The sequence below is a fragment of the Ochlerotatus camptorhynchus genome, unplaced genomic scaffold (assembly GCF_037179485.1).
Source record: "Ochlerotatus camptorhynchus isolate MF236.1 unplaced genomic scaffold, CSIRO-AGI_Acam_v1.1 ptg000099l, whole genome shotgun sequence".
In the NCBI taxonomy this organism is placed as follows: Eukaryota; Metazoa; Arthropoda; class Insecta; order Diptera; family Culicidae; genus Ochlerotatus; species Ochlerotatus camptorhynchus.
The window spans coordinates 2,023,636-2,044,001 of NW_027040589.1; the positions used below are offsets into that span (position 1 = coordinate 2,023,636).

General features: G+C 42.3%; 2 protein-coding genes across 4 annotated transcripts in view; one reads left to right on the top strand and one right to left on the bottom strand.

Annotated features, from left to right (window-relative positions):
• LOC135698958 (serine proteinase stubble) overlaps positions 1–20,366 on the top strand; it is a 667,696-nt gene that overhangs the window by 178,535 nt on the left and 468,795 nt on the right. The gene's annotated exons all lie outside the window — the stretch shown is intronic.
• Isha (Insulator su(Hw) mRNA adaptor) overlaps positions 184–20,366 on the bottom strand; it is a 29,918-nt gene continuing 9,735 nt past the window's right edge. For 2 of the 3 annotated variants that reach the window (XM_065219111.1, XM_065219109.1), the window contains exons 7-12: positions 13,814–14,144; positions 13,304–13,579; positions 12,979–13,234; positions 12,129–12,919; positions 11,906–12,067; positions 184–3,017 (exon numbers count right to left, since the gene is read on the bottom strand). In XM_065219111.1, the coding sequence (XP_065075183.1) occupies positions 1,657–3,017; positions 11,906–12,067; positions 12,129–12,919; positions 12,979–13,234; positions 13,304–13,579; positions 13,814–14,144 (3,177 nt within the window). In that variant the 3' untranslated portion in view covers positions 184–1,656. The remainder of the gene's footprint in view (positions 3,018–11,905; positions 12,068–12,128; positions 12,920–12,978; positions 13,235–13,303; positions 13,580–13,813; positions 14,145–20,366) is intronic. The other variant, XM_065219110.1, reaches the window with a different exon arrangement.

Sequence of the window (20,366 nt, forward strand, 5' to 3'; positions counted from 1 at the left end):
TATATAGAACAAGGGGCTGTCCGTGGTGACCAAAATCCAAAAAATATCACGTCTGCACAAAGTCTCAGACGCAAAGAGGAAATCGCAATACGATCCGGGAGGATCTTTGCTTCTATGGAATCCCAGTCCCTCCTGGAAGCAAAAGGCTTTCAAACTGGTAAACGTCAATAAAAACCATTCCGGTTGACTTTTAGCAACCACTCTAGAGTAACGTAAATGTTTATTTATTGAATATTGTTTTACTGCACTATGATATCATATATTATACTTTGCTCTTGCAATGCATCGTAGTAGTTGTTCTTTGAAGTTGGATATTAAGTGGTAGTGATCAAATTTGTGTAGGGTATGTATTGTATGCCGTTGTTAAGAGTCAACTAGTTTTACAAACCATTTAGAAGAATGCATCTGTGATATTTCGTACGTTCGTTTTCCAACTTGGTAGAGCCATTTCATCATTTGTTTCGCATAGTACGATTTTCTGATTTGATTCGATTTGTCTTTCTCGGTTGTACAATCTCGCAGTTTGCTTTTCTACATAAATATCAATCATTTTAACATAAAAATCATAAATTTTAGCTAAGTAAAATACAAGGTAGTATATATATGTAAAGGGTAAACGAAAGCTATTTCCACAGTACCTTGCACAAGCCACTCAACTCGAGTGCAAGCGCGCCGCTACTCCCTCGCTGGACAACTCCCGCGATGATCCCACGCTGCTGCAGTGACCTACCTTTTCTTCCGGCAGCATTTTCTTGTTTATCAAATCCTCCAGATCCGTATTCTATCTTACAGCGGATCCTGTTCTTTTCTCACTAGGCTCATATAAACAAGCAGCAATTTCTTACCATAATCTCGTTAGGATTTATTTTCTTACAAAAAATAATCGCTCTGACCTATGAAACACATACTAAGTAACTAATTGATAAATATTTCCTAATGTTTTTTTTTTGTTTGTCACTGAAACCAAATGATGAAACGCAACTACAAGGTCGTCTTCACTTAGTACATTAATATCACAGCCGTTTTTCTTGATGCTTAAAAGTTTTTGTTTAAGATTTGTTTTTGCTTATTTGTTTACGTTCTTTTGACAATTTTATTATGTAAGTTGTAAATAGCAGCGAATTTAAACCATTCTCTTCCGATCGCTGCTACAGTTGGTAAACGGGGTCAATCCCTCTTCATGGGAGAAAAGAAGACATTTCCGTGCCAACGTTTCATTAGGGCGAAACTGCTTTTGTAAACAATGACTTCAACCGTCGATTTCTCACTCATGCAAATTAACGGTACCAACTGGTAGAGGAAACATTCCTCAACTAGAATAGCCATTGTCTACAAAAGTAATTTCGCTCTTTTGAAATGTTGGCACCGATTTCTTAATCAAACAACAAAAGGTAAGAACCGGTGTATGGTTACATTCGAGTTTAAATATATTAAAAATCCGGATTTAGAAACCTAAAACTGATTTTTGATCCATGCCTTTTGCTTAGCACAAACCAACTGGTAAACGAAATAATTCGTTAAAGAAAAATAATAAACCTTCTCATACTTCATAGAGTTAGCTCAATGTTTACAAACAATGGGAAGGTTTGATGTTTAAACCGTCCTAAAAGTGATAATTTCATAATATATGCACTAGAATGTTGATGTAGCAAGTATTTAAGCATCCTCGGCAGGAGGTGCAGATGCATCTGTTGAAGCTGCTGCTGCTGCTGCTGCTGGCGGTGCTTCCATTTGTTGTGGAGGTTCCGAAACTGGAGCAGCTGGTTCCGGTGCTGGGGTGGGAGCTGCAGCTATAACTGGGGCTGGTGCCGGTTCCGGTTTTGGAGCAGGTGCTTCAAATACCGGTTCTGGAGCAGGGGCTTTAAACACCGGTTCAGGGGCAGGAGCCACAACAGCTGGTGGAGGAGACGGCGAGTACAACTGCGGTCGATGCTGTTCCGGAGAAGGTTGTCTTGGCTCCGGTTTCGGTTCCGGTTTCGATTCCGGTATCGGTTCCGGCTTCGGATCCGGTTTCGGTTCCGGTTTCGATTCCGGCTTCGGTTCCGGTTTCGATTCCGGCTTCGGTTCCGGTTTCGATTCCGGTTTCGGTTCCCATTTCGCTTCAAATTTCAGTTCCGGCTTCGGTTCCGGTTCCGGTTTCGATTCCGGTTCCCGTGCTGGAGGAGGAGGAGGAGGACTGGGATTTCTCATCGAATCCTGTTGCTGTTCTTTATGTTGCTGCTGTTGCTGTTCTCCGGAATGCATCTCATCAAACAGTGGAGTTCCACCGCCGCCTTGCTTTTTACCACCTTCGCTTCGTTCCTCCCGCGGTTCCCATTCTCCACCGTCATCAAGTCGCGCTTCGGACTTTTCCTTCGGTGGACCACGCTCATTACCGCCACCGCTCTGTTTTTCCTCCTGTGGCTTTTCCTGCGGCTTCTTCTGCTTATTCTCCTTCGGTGGATCCGGATTACGTTTCTTCACCACCGGAACTTCATCATCCCAGTTTTCATCATTTTGATCCCATCGCAGTCCGCCTCCACCTCCGCCTCCTCTACCACCCTGCTGCTGCTGTGGTTGTTCATTGCGCTGCTGCTGTTGCTTTGGCTGCGGCTGCGGCTGCGACTGCGGCTGTTGATTCTGTTGCTGCTGATCATCTTGATCTCCACCAAAATCATTGTTTCTCGGATTTCTCTGATCATTGCGCCTTGCACCGAAGCGTCCGCCACGGCCACCTCCGTCGCCATCACCACCATCATTGTTATTCCAATTGCCACGACCCCCGCGATTACCGCGATTACCACCACGATTCCCTGCATCGCCGCCACCATCGTTCCAATTGTTCGGACGACGATTGTTGTTGAAGTTGCCTCCGTCGCCACCACGATCGAAGAAGCGCTGCTGTTGATCGTTATCTCCAACAGCCTGGTCGTTGTTGGTGTTGGGGTTGGGGTTGGGATTGTTGTTGTTGTTGTTCCCGAAGAATGGGTCTATATTGAGCAGCGACATGATGTTCATCGCTTGCATGTCACCACCTTCTGAAAGCGCATGGTAAAATATGGTTTGAGGGAAAGAGAAACGGAAGGTAATAGTCAATAAATTAAAGCATACAATTCTTTCAGTTATCTATTGCGAATACGCTTTACGATCAAAGGCATAACTCAGTATTACGACATCTAACTCATATTTAAGGTCTGTTAACTCAAGTTCGCAAAAACGTAGATAGACTTTTACTTAAATATGAGTAAATGTCATTCATATATGAGCAAATGTCACTCAGAAACAAAGCTAGAAGTGGAACATATGACTAGAAATTACGAGTGAAGATCATTAGGGCAGTTCAAAAGAATCCTGGGATCGGTTTTCGATCGTACCATGCCAGGGAGTTTGATAAAGGAGATGATCAACCCAATTCGATACAATTCGTGTGAGATAATAATATGCCTTATTGCATCATTTTTTTCCTCTACTGAACTTGATCCAGAACCGATTCTGAAGGAACTTGTCCGGGAGATAAAAAAAAGTCCATATGTACTCCCAAAGTATCCACGATGGACATCGTTTGCTTTTCAAACAAAAATGCATTTGAATTGAGGTGTCACAAAACATAAATCGTCTATCCAAGTGATCAAGTACGAACGTTTTTTTTAACTAGTTCGTTTATTTACTAGGCTCAGTCGTGTGTGACACTTTGCGGAGCCAAAAACCAGTAATGTTTGAATTTACATTTTAAACAGCAGTACCCAACAAACAATTTTAGCTGCCGATCAGCTTATACAAGCAAAAATTAGCTGCAGAAGGCAAATTTTGGCTGTATAAGCTTATCTGCAGCTAAAATTGTTAGTTGGGTAGTTCTAGGTTAGTATTGGGTACCAATTACACGTGGCGGGCTCGAGGTAACGATTTCGATTGGAAAGAGCTAGGTAGGAAACTGGTTTCTGAAGCCTTCTTCAGATACTACTCTCGGGCGGTTGACCTAATCCTGGCTGGGCAGGGGCAAGTAGTACAGAAACAGGAGGATAATAAGACTGAGACACAATGGCTGGAAATTGTTTGGAAAGGAGAGGATGGTCACATCAAACTCTAACATCAGACAAACAAAGGAATTCGTAGATCGCCTGCATGTAGGGAAGATCACGGATTCCCAATACATCTCTTACTTCACGGAACGGTTGTCTACCTCGGGCCACTAGGGTTGTTGATGTAGTTTACTACCTTGCTACTCAAGAATTTCAAGAATTAAGAAGATGTTAAGCGTCGAATAACAGACTTAGGCTGTGAACCATTTGCTGAGTTAAATTTAACTCGTGCTTAGGCTCTGATGTTAGTAGTGGTCATTTTATACGATAGATGAGGAGATGAAAGTATAGAATTGATAGTTTCGTTATAGAGTAGAAAGCGAGCAAGGACAACTTTGAGGAAGGTACGAATCGGGTTGATCATCTCTCTTTAGCAAACTCTCCAGTTGGAGAAGAATGGTGAGGGGTGTCCCCCCGCCACCACTGGCAAAAAGAGATGATCGCCGATTTGCTCATGTACCAACGATGTGTAGATTGTACCGCACTCAAGTCGTTATCTGAAGGGGGAGTAGTAGAAATTTGCAAGAAGAAGTTCCTAATCTGGCAGGCGATTTGCGGATGTGGTAAAAGAGGCGCCTCCTTCATCACTTCCGGAACAATCAACGGTGCGATTTACATGGAAGAGTGCCTTAAGAAGTGTCTCTTGCCATTCATAAGGAAGCACAAAGAATCAACTCTGTTTTGGCCTGATCTAACATCCCTTAACTACGTAGTTGCGATAGTGAAGATGTAAACCCATATTCTCGTTAATGTCCGGACGTGTTTACCATACATAAATCTTTTTATTCGATGTTGTGTGGGGATGGCCCAACAAACATTGAAAGCTGAATAAAAGCTTATTCGGGCAAACATTTGCTTCTTCAGCTAAAAAATGGCTTATTCAGCTTTTAAAAAGCTCAAATCGTTTGTTGGGGGGTTTCGGGTGTGTACGAGCATATGGGTGATAATATTATGTTTACGTTAGAATAAAATTGAAACGTTGATAAATGAAGGAGAAATCTGAAGCAACTCGACTGAAGGGTCCAATCACAGTAGTCTAGATAATAATTTGATTTCAATAAAATCAGTTTGCATCAGTCACTCGACAAGTACAGTTGTCTTTCTTTTTCCCTGGAGATCGAGTCACTTCGAGAGAATGCCACTTGGGAAGTAGTCAGACTCGCCGCTGACAGGAAGGCCATCGGAAGCAAGTGGATTTTGAAGAAGAAGTTCGATGATAACGGTAACATACCGTATGCGTGATAATGGTTGCACCATCGTACAAATAAGGTTCCCGTTTCACCTGCACTCAAAAAATAAATCACATTTCCGATGGAAAATAACCATTAGAATTTCACATAACTTTCATGTGATCTCATAATTGGGAATCGCACCACGAAATTACATGAACCTTATGTGTCCAATGAAGCTTATGTGATTTATCACATAGATTTCATGCGATCATGTGAATGTTATGTGAATTTCAGATAAAAATCATTAAATTTGTTATTAGAAAAATATCATGTGCGTTCCCAATGGAAACTACATGAAAACTTTTTTCAGTGTGTGCATACAATGCCTTGGTTTTCTTCGCATGCACGTAACCTATAGCTCATACCGTAGCAGGCTGTGTTAAAAAATGATTTACTTAGTTTGACAGTTGGACCATGACGAAGTGGCAGCGTATTCGTGATTTGTCCCACGCGCAAATGTCGCAAAAAGGCATTTCAATCGCCGTGGGAGTGTCCCGGTGAACCGTCAAAAGGGTTTTAGACCGAGAAAAAAGGACAACTATCCGCGAAGGTGGCCACAGGTCGTCCGAGGTCAGCTCGGGTTCCGAGGGTTATCGCTGCTATCAAAAGGCAGATTCGGGTGAATCCAGTGCGTTCAATAAGGAAAATGGCAAAGGAACAAGGATTCAGTGACTTTACGGCACGGAAGATCGTAAAGGAAGATTGCGGGGCGAAGTCGAGGGCACGGAAAAAAAACTCACATGATTACCAACCGCATCTGAGAGCTACGAGTTTAACGATGCAAGAAAATCTTGAACTTCATTAAGCGAAAAAATCCGATAATCCTGTTCACCTACGAGAGCATGTTTACCATCGATCCCGTATCAAATTCCAGAACCGACCGGTATATTAGTTCTCTTCCGGTAAAAGACGAGGCCGACGAGCACAAGAACGTGTATCTGACCAAGCATCCTGCTAGCGTTATGGTGTTTGGATTGGTGGCTTCCGATGGCAAAAAAAATAGACCCGGTGTTTATTCCAGAAGGCGACAAGGTCAACACGGAGGTCTACATCGGGATTTTAGGTAAGTATGTTCTTCCGTGGATCAAAGAACAGTACGGTCCGAAGCCAAATGTTGTATTTCAACAAGATGGGGCTCCGTGCTACACCTCGAACCGCACTTGTGGTTGCAGGAACAGCTTCCGTTCTGGGCGAAGGATATGTGGCCGCCTTCCAGCCCCGATCTTAATCCGCTGGATTACTCAATATGGCGCGTCATGAAGACCAAGGCCTGTTCTAAACGCCACCCAAGTACAGCAAGCCTCAGACAAACATTGACACGCACCTAGAGAGAAATGGATCCAGACTACATTATTAGAACCTGCCGTGCATTCCGGAAGCCTGTGGAGGCCGTAATTGAAGCAAGTGGAAACTCGATCGATGATTAACATAGTTTAAAACTCTGAGAAACATTCCCCCTTTGAATAAATAAAAAAAAATCGAAAACGAAATTTTTGAGATTTTTTTTAATTTTGACATTGCTTAATGGTGCAAACATTATCACACATACGGTACAAAATCTAGAGATCATAGTCAAATACCCTTCAATGTTGGTATTTTTGGAATCTTGGTGACGTCTAGAGACCGTATTTGACAATGTTTCCCACATTGTTTATACCAGGAGCCGCCATCTTGGATTTTAAAATGGCGTCGGACATCGACGTCTGGTCTCTAGACGTCGCCCGATTCCAAAAATACCGATATTGAAGTGTATTTGACAATTTCACTCAGATTGTTTATACCATGAAGCCGCCATCTTGGATTTCAAAATGAAGTTGGACATCGATTTCTGGTCTCTAGACCAACACGATTGTAAAAATACCCATATTGAAGCGTATTTGACAATGTTTCCCAGATTATTTATACCCGGATTCCGCCATCTTGGATTTCAAAATAGCATCGGACATCGATTTTCGGTCTCTAGACGTCATCTCGATTCCAAAAATACCCATATTGAAGGGTATTCAACAATATTTATCAATTATAATGTAACAGGAAGCCGCCACCTTGGATTTAAAAATGATGGCGAACATTGTGTCCGGTATTTACACGTCATCTTCGTTCTTAAAATATCCATACTGTAAGGACAGACATCAATTTCCGGCATCTACACTTCGTCCCCGGTCCGAAATATAAATACTAATTCAGATTGGAATGTTTTTTATGTTGACCATTTGGGAGGTGAATTGTCCGTTGTTCAGTAAAAAATTTATAATTTCGAACTATCATTGATACAGATAGAATCCCCATCTCTATCATGTGATAGTTCAACTATCAGAAGGACTATTTATCATGATTGCAATGGAAAATTATATTGTTTCTATCTCTCCTATCCCATCATTGATTCTATCTATCATTTTTTTTCTATCATGATAGTATCAGAGATGGAATAGGGGTTGTATCATGATAGACTGAGAGATAATCTACCAAATAGAAACCTATCACTGTGATAGGTCTCTATCTGATAGATGATATTATCACCATTTATCAGATAAGTTTGATGCCTGATCATCACTATCATCATCATCTAGTTTGGTGAGTAAACATGTGTGTGCCATTTTTATCGAATACACCCTTTTAGTGCTACTCAGAGAAGCAAAAGTGAAAGATACTGAGACTTATGGGGTGTTTACACTAGAAATACTAGAAGGAGAGATGGGCGGAGAGAATGTTTTGAGCCAAATGAACTGTCAAAATCTGAGTCAAACGACCATTCCCATTAGAATTTTTCCGAGGATTTCTTATTCTTACTAGATTAAATTTGAGAGTATTGCAATCGAACAGAAATTTAATCACCTCTTTATGTTTCGTGTGCTTCTCAAATACAACTAGTTTTTGGAATCAAAAGCAATATTCTAACTCTATTGATTAATTGATCTTAGTTTGTTAATTAATGGCACCAATGTGCAAAATATTGCGATGAAATCAATTATTAATTTGCACGTAAATCGAATCAAAAGTAAAAGTCATGTGAAATGCTAAGCTTTAGCAAGGGTTGCAAGATAATTTAGATACAAATCCCTGCTGCCGAATTGTATTTTGTTTTCTCCGCCCATCTCTCCCTCTGAGTATTTCTAGTAATGAGCCAGCTGCTAGCAATGTAAACAGGGTATCAGCGTGCTAGTTGGCTAGTACACTAGCGTTAGCAAATCCGCACAGATGTAAACACCCCATTAACACCGTTGGAGCGGCAACTCTCAAGCCAAACGGTTGACGTTTTTACTTTACTCGCTTCGTTGTAGTGCTCAACGTGCTCGTCAGACAGTTTGTATTCGTAGTCTCATGCTCTACCGTCGTCTCTTTTACACAACACAAACGGTATAACAACATTCGATCAAAAAGAAAAATAATAAAATAACTAGGGTAGAGCGCACTTCGTCGTAATCGCCTATTTCCGTTATATCGATCAGAAAAGATCAATAATATCAATGATTTCACCGTGCACAAATCAATAAGATGTTTTTTGTCCGATGCGTTAGTTCATTAGCTACAACATAAATCCTATTAGAGCGCATGAATATTTACGCTCATTGTTCTCAAAACAAAAGAAAGCGCTCCTAGCGAATTCCATTTTTCTACGTTTATCCGTGGGACGAAGAAAATCTAATGGCGTTTCAATGCGCTTGTAGGACGGATTTAGAATCAAGAAGCAGTATTAGATTTTAAACAATACCTCAACAATTTGTGACTCTTTATCAAATCCAATCCAAAAATATGGAAAGGTTAATAAATTTAGAATTTGACAGAAATATTCCATTTTTTGTTCAAACCCGTTCAAAAAAGAGAGGTAAAACCCGGGTTGTGCTTAGTAGGACGAAAATTAGATCGAAAGTCTTATCATAAATTCAGCTGCAACCTTTCCCTTTTGTATTTGGCGTTTTGAATGCTAGATAAGATAAGAACCTCCTTCATGAAACTATGTGGTAAAATTAGCGCGAAATCTGTTTGCTTAGCAGTGGTTATCAAAAGAGAAAGTCGATGAAGAGAATCGTTCAAAGCAGATAGGACCATTTGAAATGTTCATCGAGATATGAGATATGACAATGGGGCTTATTACGGATGTCACTTCACGGTGAAAACTTGTCACTTTTCGTCACGATGAAGTGATTACCATTTGATTTGTACGGCAATCACGGCTCTTATTCTGAGTATCACTTCATTATCACCGTGTAGTGACACCCGTAATAAGGCCCAATTCCTCAATTTAGTGCAAATTAAACCACTTCTGATCAGAAATGTTATTACTAAGACATTGTTGCTTGCTATTTTCATAATTCACACCAGCACAACATCAGCAGCTCTTATCATAGGAAAAACTAAAATACATACATTCGTGACAGTCTTCGGTGACAGTGTCGTTTGACACACGCTAACTTGAAAGTACCCATTAATGGTTGAAAAAGACCCATTTTGAAGAAAAGTGGCTTAACTCATTAAATGAGTAAATTTTTTACCCATTAATGAGTATCTGTTACCCATTAATGAGTAATTGTTAATCATTAATGGGTAACAGATACTCATTAATGGGTAAAATTGTTTAATCATTAATGAGTTAAGCCACTTTTCTTCAAAATGGGTCTTTTTTTACTCATTAATGAGTACTTTCAAGTTAGCGTGCAGAGCTCTGTCATATCCAGAACAACATGTGAAAAGGACATACAAGCTTTTTGTAAACAAACCTTTGTAGGCCCTTTTCTCACCAACCGAGGGTCGCCCACGTAAACCAGCAATATCATCGGGAAGGGGAAAGTGTCCCCTACCCGGTGATGTTAAAGGTTTGCGTTGGTGTCATATGGGTGGCGAGAAAAGGGCATAAGAAGGTTTGTTTACAAAAAGCTTGTATGCCCTTTTCATATGTTGTTCTGGATATGACATTTTAGTTTGGTACTGTAATTTGATAGCTTGTATTGCAAAGGCAGTCAATTATATCACAGAAAATGCGTCGACTACGATGACCGCTTACAAGACTGTCTCCAGCACAAAAAGAATGAAATGTACACGGCGAATGAAAACGACCCAAATTTGAGTTTAGTTCACTCATAATCGCCAAAAGTGCAGGTACTCAGCGATGAGTAAAATTTGTCTCATGGTTTCCTGTGGACAACCTAAAAAATCTGCCGGAAAATGAGGAAATTGACGAAAATTTTATTCAGTCTCGGAGTAGTATCAATAGACCGAGTGAATCCAATCTTTACTTTTCTCAAATTCGGAAATTTTTCCCTGGAAAATTCTGGAAAAACCTGGGAAAACATGAGGCAAATTTACTCATCGCTGAGTTCCTGCACTTTTGGCGATTATGAGTGAACTAAACTCAAATTTGGGTCGTTCTCATTCGTCGTGTACTGCACGATTGAAAATGCTCTTTCACTGAGTGGTGCACGGCGAATGAGAACGACCCAAATTTGAGTTTAGCTTACTCATAAATCGCATAAAGTGCAGGAACTCAACGATGAGTAAATTCGCCTCATGTTTTTCCAGGTTTGTCCAGAAACAAATTCTCGAATAAAAGAAAAGTAAAGATTTTATTTACTCAATCTATCGCTACTACTCCTAGACTGATTAAAATTTTCCTCTTGTCCCCCCGTCTCGATGAGTCTCATCGTCCCACTGGTCACCCACCATAGCCGGTCGAACTCCGGACGAAGCTAGAACAGCACTACCGTTCATACTGGCGACAACGCTCTGATGAGACAACGAAACCCTACCCCAAGCTCCTCCCCTGATCCTATCCTTCGAAAATGTACCCTTCTAACCTCGAGTAAGCCGCGAGTAATCGGCCCAACTCCTACTAGACATAGAATTAAGTGAATTTTGTTACACACAGCGAACAATGAATTATCGGCTCCGTAAAGCTAACGCGATTGAGCCTTCCAAATAAACGAACTAGATAAAAAAAAAATTCCTCATTTTCCGGCACATTTTTGAATTAGTGTTCAACAGAAAAACATGAGGAAAATTTACTCATTACTGAGTTCCTGAACTTTTGGCGATTATGAGTAAACTAAACTCAAATTTGGGTCGTTCTCATTTGCCGTGTGCAAATTCACTCGAAATGGTTGTCAAAAAATCCAACACCAAGGCTTACGTCTCGTTCGAAAGATAAAGTATTAGGATCAACAGTCAAAATTTGCTCCTTAAATTAAATTGTAAAGTAATAAAAGAAGTGTATCTTAAAGGTTTGCCAAATAAACATTGCAATAAACACTATTGATAGTAAACATCCTCAACAAAGATAAATGTTTAAATCAAAATAAACGGGTCTGAGGGAACAACGTAATCCACTCAAAAATAGTGTTTTCTAATGCAATAATTCTGGTTCATTTATGATTGTTGGGACACAACTCGAACGTTTGCCCCATTATAGGTAATTCATGCTTCCTGATAACATCAAAAGTCTGATATCCCGAAACACACTTTTGCCTATAATTCTACGAAAACACCACCAATATTTGTGATTTTTGTGTGGAAAGTATGGTTCTAAAAGACCATATTTCGCCTTCCGATTCTAGCCTCGTCGTAAAACGAATTCGTCAATGACCAAGCGCAAACACACGTTACTATCATCTTCGCACTAACCTGGGCCACCCTGTTGGCGATTCTGCATAAATCCACCGGCGCCACGGTTGTTATTAAATCGCCCCCCGCGTGGGTTATTATTGTTATTGAACCGACCACCTTGCTGGAAGTTTCCGCGGCGACCACCGCCAAACTCATCGCCTCCCTGATTGTTGAACTCTGCTAAATACAAAGATCATTAATTCATTAATTCCCCCGTGACCAACCGCTGCGTCAAACTTACCATCTCCTTCATTCATGTTGCGGCCGCCTCTAAAGTTTCTTCCACCGCCAAACTGCGGCCCCTCGTTGCCTTCTCCGCTTCTCTGGGTAAAGTCTGCTCCAGCCAATTCCCGCAGCCTTTCCGATAGTGGCCTATCATCACGGCCGCTATCACTGCCGCTACGATCCCCACCGCCGCGGCTAACGCTCCGATCGTGACTTCCCCAACGACTCGGTCGTTCGGGCCTATCGCCTCCTTCATTGTCTTTGAAATTTCTCCTTCCGCGACCATCTCGTTCAAATTCACGACCGGCACGATCGCCCCGATCACTTCTATCTCCACGACCTCCACGATCCCTATCTCTACCACCTCCCCTGCGATCGAAATCACCTCGATTTCTGCGATCCTGATCCTGCTGATCCGGGTTATCATTTTGATTGAAACCGCCACGATCACCTCCATTATCCTGTTGGTTTCGATTGAATGGAAGCGAATTCGGTGGCATCAGCGGCGGAGGTGGTTGGTTGAAGAAGGCCGCCGGATTGGACGGTGGCATTGCAACACCACCGCCACCGGGGGGGTGAGCTCCATGACTTTGGTTCGAATTTTCATCTTCCATTTCGATGTCCATTTCGTCACCAACACCGGCAACGTGCGGCGGCGCCACCTGCGAAGGTGGCGGAGGTGGCAGAACACCAAAGCCGGAAATTGGAAGCGGTGGAGGATTGTTCATTCCACCGGCCATCATGAGGTTCGGTGGTGGAACGTTGATACCCAAACCGGAAACGATCGGGAGACCCATTATGGGCAGCCTGAAAGAAAAGGGGCAATTGTTTTATAATTTTTGGCATGTGTATTGGGGTACACTTACCTAGGAACTGCCGCCATGGGGAACGTTGGCAAGCTGATTCCGGCTAACATTGCAGCCGTCGGCGGTGGTTGGCTCGTGTCGACCGCGTACAGCGGATTGATCAAGCCAGCCGGATCATCGTCCTTCTTCTTGGAAGCATTGATAATCTTGTCCTTCATCCACAGGGGCATCGTATCCTCATCGAACATGCCGCCCTCTTCCAAGCTTTCCATATCGGTATTATGAGTAAGCTTGTTCCACGGGATGTAGCTGCAACCTGTGTTGGGGTAACCGTAGTAATGTGTTAGACTAGAGGGGGGAAAGCTTTCTCAGACAGCGCTCGTACCTAAATCAATGTCCCAGTAATCCTTCCATTCCTTGCTCTTGACGCCCTTTCCGGTGGCCCAAGAAATGGTTATGGTCCGCCCATGCATTTTGTGATTCTTCAAGCTTTGCATGCTCTTGTAGGCATCCTGGCGCCGGTTCATCACGATAAATGCGCACCCACGTGGTGGAATCAGATCGATACTAACAATGTCACCATACTTGCCGAACGTATCGGATAGCTCCTCTTGTTGGACCAGCTTGGACAGGTGGCCAACCCACAGAGTCGTACTGCACACTGCAGTTGGTAGAAAGAACACGGAAATCTCTCGTTAGTAAGCCGTCTTCTCTCGTCTCGCTCGGAAAACACGTTGCAAACAACAATCGTAATCACTACTCTTTTCTTTCAAATTGGAACGATCGCTTCTGCACGACGCTTGTGCATGTGTGTGTCTATCCTGTTTTCTTCATTTCGGATGAATGAGAAGGACAAACACACGCACAGACGTCCAGGCAGCACTCATAATCTTACCACTGAGGTGTTCCTTCTTAATCTCCGGCAGTCCTCGCTTCTTACGTTCCCTCTCGCGCTCCTTATCGCGTTCCTTGTCCTTCTGGGTGGTGCGCTCGCGTTCCCGATCCCGGGACGATGCACGACCTCCACGGCCACGTCCTCGTGAGTGCGACCGGCTTCGGCTCCGGGAACGTGATCTCGACCGAGTCCGGCGACGGGTACGGTCCCGATCACGGCGGTCACGGGGCGAACGGGAACGGCTCTTCCGGCGACGCGACGTCGTAGCTGGCTTGTTGTACTGATCCGCCGCCGTGCTTCGGGGTGACGAGCTGTGCGTATCGCTGATGACCTAGATATTGGCGAGAGAGAAACGATAAAGAAAAACAGAGTTTCCACCAGATGTGCAGAAACCCGAGAGAAAGAATACATTTAAAAATGGTTATTTGCTGGCCTAGGAAGAAGAGAGTAGGATTACTAATTTTTGTTCTTTACGAGAGACGAACGAGAGCTTGCAACGTGTTTTCTTGAGAGCTTCTTAGTTTTGGGTAGGGTACTGGTACTGGTTCCCAATTGAGACGACGAAGTATGTTTGCGTGTGGTTCTCCGATGGGTTTTTTTTTGGTTAAATCAATCCAATCAATCGAAATAGAGAGAATAAGTGGATCAAGGACTTACCGGTGTTGAAGAACGGCTTACAACTCGTAAGCCGATCTTGAGGGGTGCACGTGTGGACAAACGTACGGTGCCGACTCGATGGATTGCAAGTGTTAGTCTACTTACTTATAGCCGTTTGCAATATATCGCGGGGTTTGGGTTTAGATAACAATATAGATACGGTTTGGTACTGAATTCTACGCTTATACATGAGAGACTTAGTCCCACAGGTTCCAAGGATTTGTTGCAACAATCTACATAAAATACCAGTAATCTAGCTGCGCGAGTACACAAGGTACCGGATGTAGCAGCACCTGAAGAATACAAACTCATATTTGTCCATATGAACTAATTGCAAAAATGCCCGCTAATATAACTTTCCTTAACAGCTGTTTGGCATCAAGGATCAGACCTTTCTGCCATCCTTAAAAGTTTATGAAATAATGCATCATTATCTACTCCGACCTCTCGATAGTTGTAAGCGTACAGGGCCTAAAAGCTCAAACACATACAGTGTATCGCAAAATTGAGCGTACACCTGAATGGACATTTCTTTGAAACAGTTTGAGTGGATAGATTTTTGAAAACTTTTCTGGTGGTTGAACAACTATTTATTGGTTTATCGGTATAGTTTAGAACTTTCTTGGCAGAGCCGGTATAATCGGAGTAATCGTACTGGACCTCAAAATGTTCATTGAATTCTTTCCAAAATTCCCTTTGGATTCTCTTTCTTCTCTTGGAATTCTCCTTAAAAATTCCTTAGACAGAACTCTCTTTGGAATTATTTTGGAATTCACAGAATTCTCGCGTCACTTTTCAAAAGCTCCTAAGTAACAAATGTAAACAAATCGAGTTAAGCGATACAAACTATTGCTCTTCTATCATTGTATGTGATACAAAAATACCCATCCAAATACACTTTCATTTATTTAAGATAATCATAGGTCAAAAATTGTCCAATGTATAGTTTGAAATGATGTGTACATGATTATTACTTCGGTCATTCGGACTGCCTAACATGATGTGGTGCTCATTTTCTAAAGGCGGGGCCAATCTAAGTTCACTCTCTACTCTGAAGTCTGTGAAAGGGAATCTAGTATCATGTAGAACAAAACGTCCAATGTAACATGTCCGATGTACAACTTGACTAGTCAAAACGTCCTATGTGGGTTTTTCTATACTGTAGCATAAAATTCAAAGTAAAACTATGATTTTACCGTTTCTACTGAATTTTAAACGATATTTTTCACTGACTACATTAAAAATAGCATTGCAAAATTATTTTGTTTCTAAACAGTTAAATTAATAATCTGACGAACTTCAACTTCGATTTTCTGAAAATGGTGGATATGTTACATTGGTCTATTTGAAAAAAGAAGCGAGAATTATGTTGAAATATCCTTTGAATGCTAATCAGCATTATACCTTGGAATTCTTCTTACGTTTCATCTGGAGTTCAACAAAACTAACTTGAAATGAATCCTCAGATTTCAGTTCAAGTTTTCCTAACAATTCTTCTCTTGGAATTGTTCTCTGAATTCCCTTGAAATTATCCCTGGAGTTTCTTGAAAAGTATCTTTAAACTTATTTATTAAATTTCATAAGCTGAGATACTTTTGCAAAGCCCTTATTTTTTATCTGGGTTCTTAAAAATGAAGTTTGAGTAATTTTAAAACGCGCGATTTTTAACTTTTTTCGTAGTGAACGGATTTTAGTAAAATTAGTAGTATATGAAAGATCTCGTTTATGACCACAAATGAGTAAAAATGAATACTTTTTAGGCATTTTTTTCTACAATAGCTCTAACTTTTTACACACTCAACAACATAAGCCGATTACTAAACTTGAGTGGCCAGTGAATTTGAAAATCCCGGGTTTTCCGGATTAAATTACAAAAACTTTTATTATATACCAATCCATCTCACGTTCACGCGCTCCGTTGTTTTAGAAGTTTTCTCGGTATTCGCTTGATATAAATTATAAGTTTTTTTTCTCACTAAGTGACTCCTGGCATAGTTCCCGGTAAATTGATCGAAAAGTGAGTTTTTTTTTTTGTAGTAGAAAGTGTCATTTTCGGATCGATTAATCCGTGCTATTGGTAATTCGCAAACCAATTTGGGCATCATCGTTGCGTGGTCACGCATACGCGCTCACGCATACCCGCTCACGTATCATCATCATCGAGTGTGAGCACCCGTTTCTACATCTACATCGTTCATCAATCATCGTGCGCCTGTGTGCGCTGAGTACCGAGCCTCGATCAAGTGCACCACAACGAAGGTCATCCACGCAGCGCGTCTCTTCCAGCCAAGGTTGCAAAGACTCATTTCAGCTAAAACAATGTTTTTCTAAATTATGAAATAATTAGATGCCATGATCAAATTTTGAATTGGTAGGATACAAGAAGAGGTTGCAAAGAATGTGTTTGACATATTAAACCTGTTTATTTCACTCCATGAGAGTCACAATCAGCGATTTTTCACAAACTCACTCACTCACTCAGCGATCAGCAAATCGCTGATTGTGACTCATAGAAAGCAAAATTTACAGGTTTTATGTTTCCAACGCATACTTTGTAACCTCTTCTTGTAAGTTACAAGTAAAACATGCCATAATACCATCTTTTGGTTTTATTATTCCGAAAAACATTATTTAAGCTGAAATGAGTCTTTGCAACCTTGCTTCCAGCCATCTGCGTAAACGCCTACACATATAACGCTCGGTGGTAGTAGTATAGAATTATCAGATAACTTTTTGTTTTTTTTTTGTTTCTTTTCCTCCCCCATTAGTTAAATTTTCATTTTCTATTTCTGTGTTTGTAGTGTTTCTGTGTATTGTGTCTGTGCGTTCAGTGGGAGAGCGTTTTGCGCTCCCACTAGTTGAACAAAATGGATGTTTTGTCAGAAGACGACATGGATGACCATTCATCTCAGAAAAATGACGATGTCATCCATGGTTCGTCGTCTCAGTCTGACAATGGGCAGGCTGAGAAAAGCTCCAGATTGCGGGCCTACCCGAATGACTCGACTGGCCCATGGGTTGTCTATTTTCAGCCCAAAAACAAACCCTTGAATGTTGTTCAGATATCTGATGATCTGACAAAGCGATTCTCTGCCGTGACCGAAATAACGAAGGTTAGGCACAACAAACTTCGTGTGACCGTCGCTAACCTGAAACAGGCCAATGAAATTGCTGTTTCCCAGTTTTTCACACTGGAATATAGGGTGTACATTCCAGCCTCTGATGTGGAGATCGAAGGCGTGGTCACTGAGGCGAGCCTGAACCCCGAGATACTGGAGAAGCAAGGGGTTGGCCGATTCAAGAACCCCTTGCTTCCTCCGGTAAAGATACTGGCCGTTCATAGAATGAAGTCGGTATCGCTCAGCGAGGGTAAAAAGAGTTTTACCCCCACAGACTCGTTTCGGGTGACCTTTTCTGGATCTGCCCTTCCTCAATACATCGAGCTGGGAAAACTTCGTCTTCCTGTGCGGTTGTTTGTACCTCGGGTCATGAACTGCCAGAATTGTAAGCGGTTGGGACATACGGCCTCCCACTGCGGCAACAAGACACGCTGCTCCACATGCGGGGAGAAGCATGAGGATGGCGCCTGCGCAGCTACTGCACCAAAATGCGTGTACTGCAATGGAACTCCTCATGCTCTCTCGTCGTGCCCGGCGTACAAACAGCTCGGGGACAAAATGAAACGCTCCCTTAAGGAACGTTCCAGGCGGTCTTTTGCAGAAATGCTTAAGACAGCCAAGCCATCGACCAACGAAACAAATCCCTTCGCTCTTTTGTCAGATGACGAGTCTGGCTCTGACTTGGCTGAGGAGGGAGTTTCTTTCAGTTTTCCGGAAGGTTCTGCCCGGAAACGAAAACGCATCCGTTCGCGGAAAATTGCAGATCAAGAACCCCAAATCAGCTTGCCCAAATCAAGGAGTGGTGGAAAAAGAAGACTTCTACTCCTCCTGGATTCCGCAGAACTGATTATACCCAGGATTTTCCACCTCTTCCGGGGACATCCAAAACCCCTGATGCCCCAATTTTAAGAACAGAAACCCCTTCTTCATCTGGGCTGTTCTCATTTGATGACATTGTGGACGGTATTCTCAAATACCTCAACATTTCTGATCCTCTGAAAAGCATTGTCCTCACATTGCTTCCGACTGTGAAATCCTTCTTGAAGCAATTGACTTCAAAATGGCCACTTCTTGCAGCTATCATCTCCTTCGATGGATAATTTTCCAAACGAGGTCGGGGATTTGATCACTGTTCTACAGTGGAATTGTCGAAGTCTTATTCCGAAATTAGATTCGTTCAAGTATTTAGTCCATAACAATAATTGCGATGCATTTGCCCTCTGTGAAACATGGCTCTCTTCAGAAATTGATCTCCCTTTTTTTGATTTTAACATTATTCGATTGGATCGTGAGGATTCACGTGGAGGAGGGGTACTTTTGGGGATCAAAAAGTGCCATTCCTTCTATAGAGTGAATCTTCCAGAATTCCCCGGTATTGAAGTTGTCGCATGTCAGGCTACCATTAAAGGTAAGAACCTTTGTATTGCTTCTGTATATATTGCTCCTAGAGTCTCTGTTAATCGCAAACAACTTTTCGACATATGTGCGGTACTTCCCGCTCCATGGTTGATCATGGGAGATTTTAACTCCCACGGTACAGGCTGGGGGGAGCTGTACGATGATAACCGTTCTACTTTGATTTATGATCTCTGCGACAACTTCAACATGACAATACTTAACAATGGAGAAGTAACACGTTTGGCTGGTCCATCCTCGAATGGTAGCAGATTAGACCTCACCTTTTGCTCCAATTCACTATCGTTGGATTGCACTTGGCATGTAATCCAGGATCCACACGGTAGTGATCATCTGCCGATCAAAATTTCGATTGCCAGTGGGTTCAACTCGTCAGAATCCGTTAACGTCGCGTATGATCTAACCCGTAACATCGATTGGACTAAGTTCCAATCCGCGATAGACGATACAGTATCGTCAGTGGAAGAGCTTCCGCCGTTGGAGGAATATAATTTCCTCTCTAATCTCATCGTTGACAGCGCACTTCAAGCTCAAACACGACCGGTGCCACGATCGTCAATCCGTAAGAAAACACCATCGCTCTGGTGGGATCAACAATGCACGGAGGTTTACCGTAAAAAGTCCGACGCGTTTAAACTTCTTCGGAAACGCGGAACACGCGAGCATTTCGACGCATACACATCTCTTGAACGCGAACTCAAGAGCCTCATCAAGGCCAAAAAACGGGGTTACTGGTGGCAGTTTGTAGACGGATTGTCGCGCGAAACGTCTATGAATACGCTTTGGAGTACGGCGCGAAGAATGCGTAACCGGTCTACTAACAACGAAAGCGAGAAATGCTCGGATCAATGGATTCTTAAATTCGCGCGAAAAGTGTGTCCGGATTCCGTGCCGTCGCAGTTGATTCCTCGCGAAACCGCGAATTCGGTAGACGAAATCAGTCAGCCTTTTTCAATGGTGGAACTTTCACTCGCTCTCCTTTCGTGTGGCAATTCTGCCCCGGGATCTGATAGAATCAAGTTCAACTTGCTGAAAAACCTCCCAGACGTCGCTAAGAGGCGCATGTTGAACTTGTACAATCAAATTTTAATTTTAATTTTAAATATCTCGGGGTCTGGTTCGATTCCAAATGCACCTGGAGATCCCACATTGAGTATCTGAGACGAAAATGCCAACTAAGGATCAATTTCCTTCGATCAATTACCGGAACGTGGTGGGGAGCCCATCCACAAGATCTTCTGACGTTGTACCGGACAACGATTTTATCGGTTTTAGAGTACGGTAGTTTTTGCTTCCAGTCGGCAGCTGAAACGCACATCATCAAGCTGGAACGGATCCAGTATCGTTGTCTTCGTATCGCG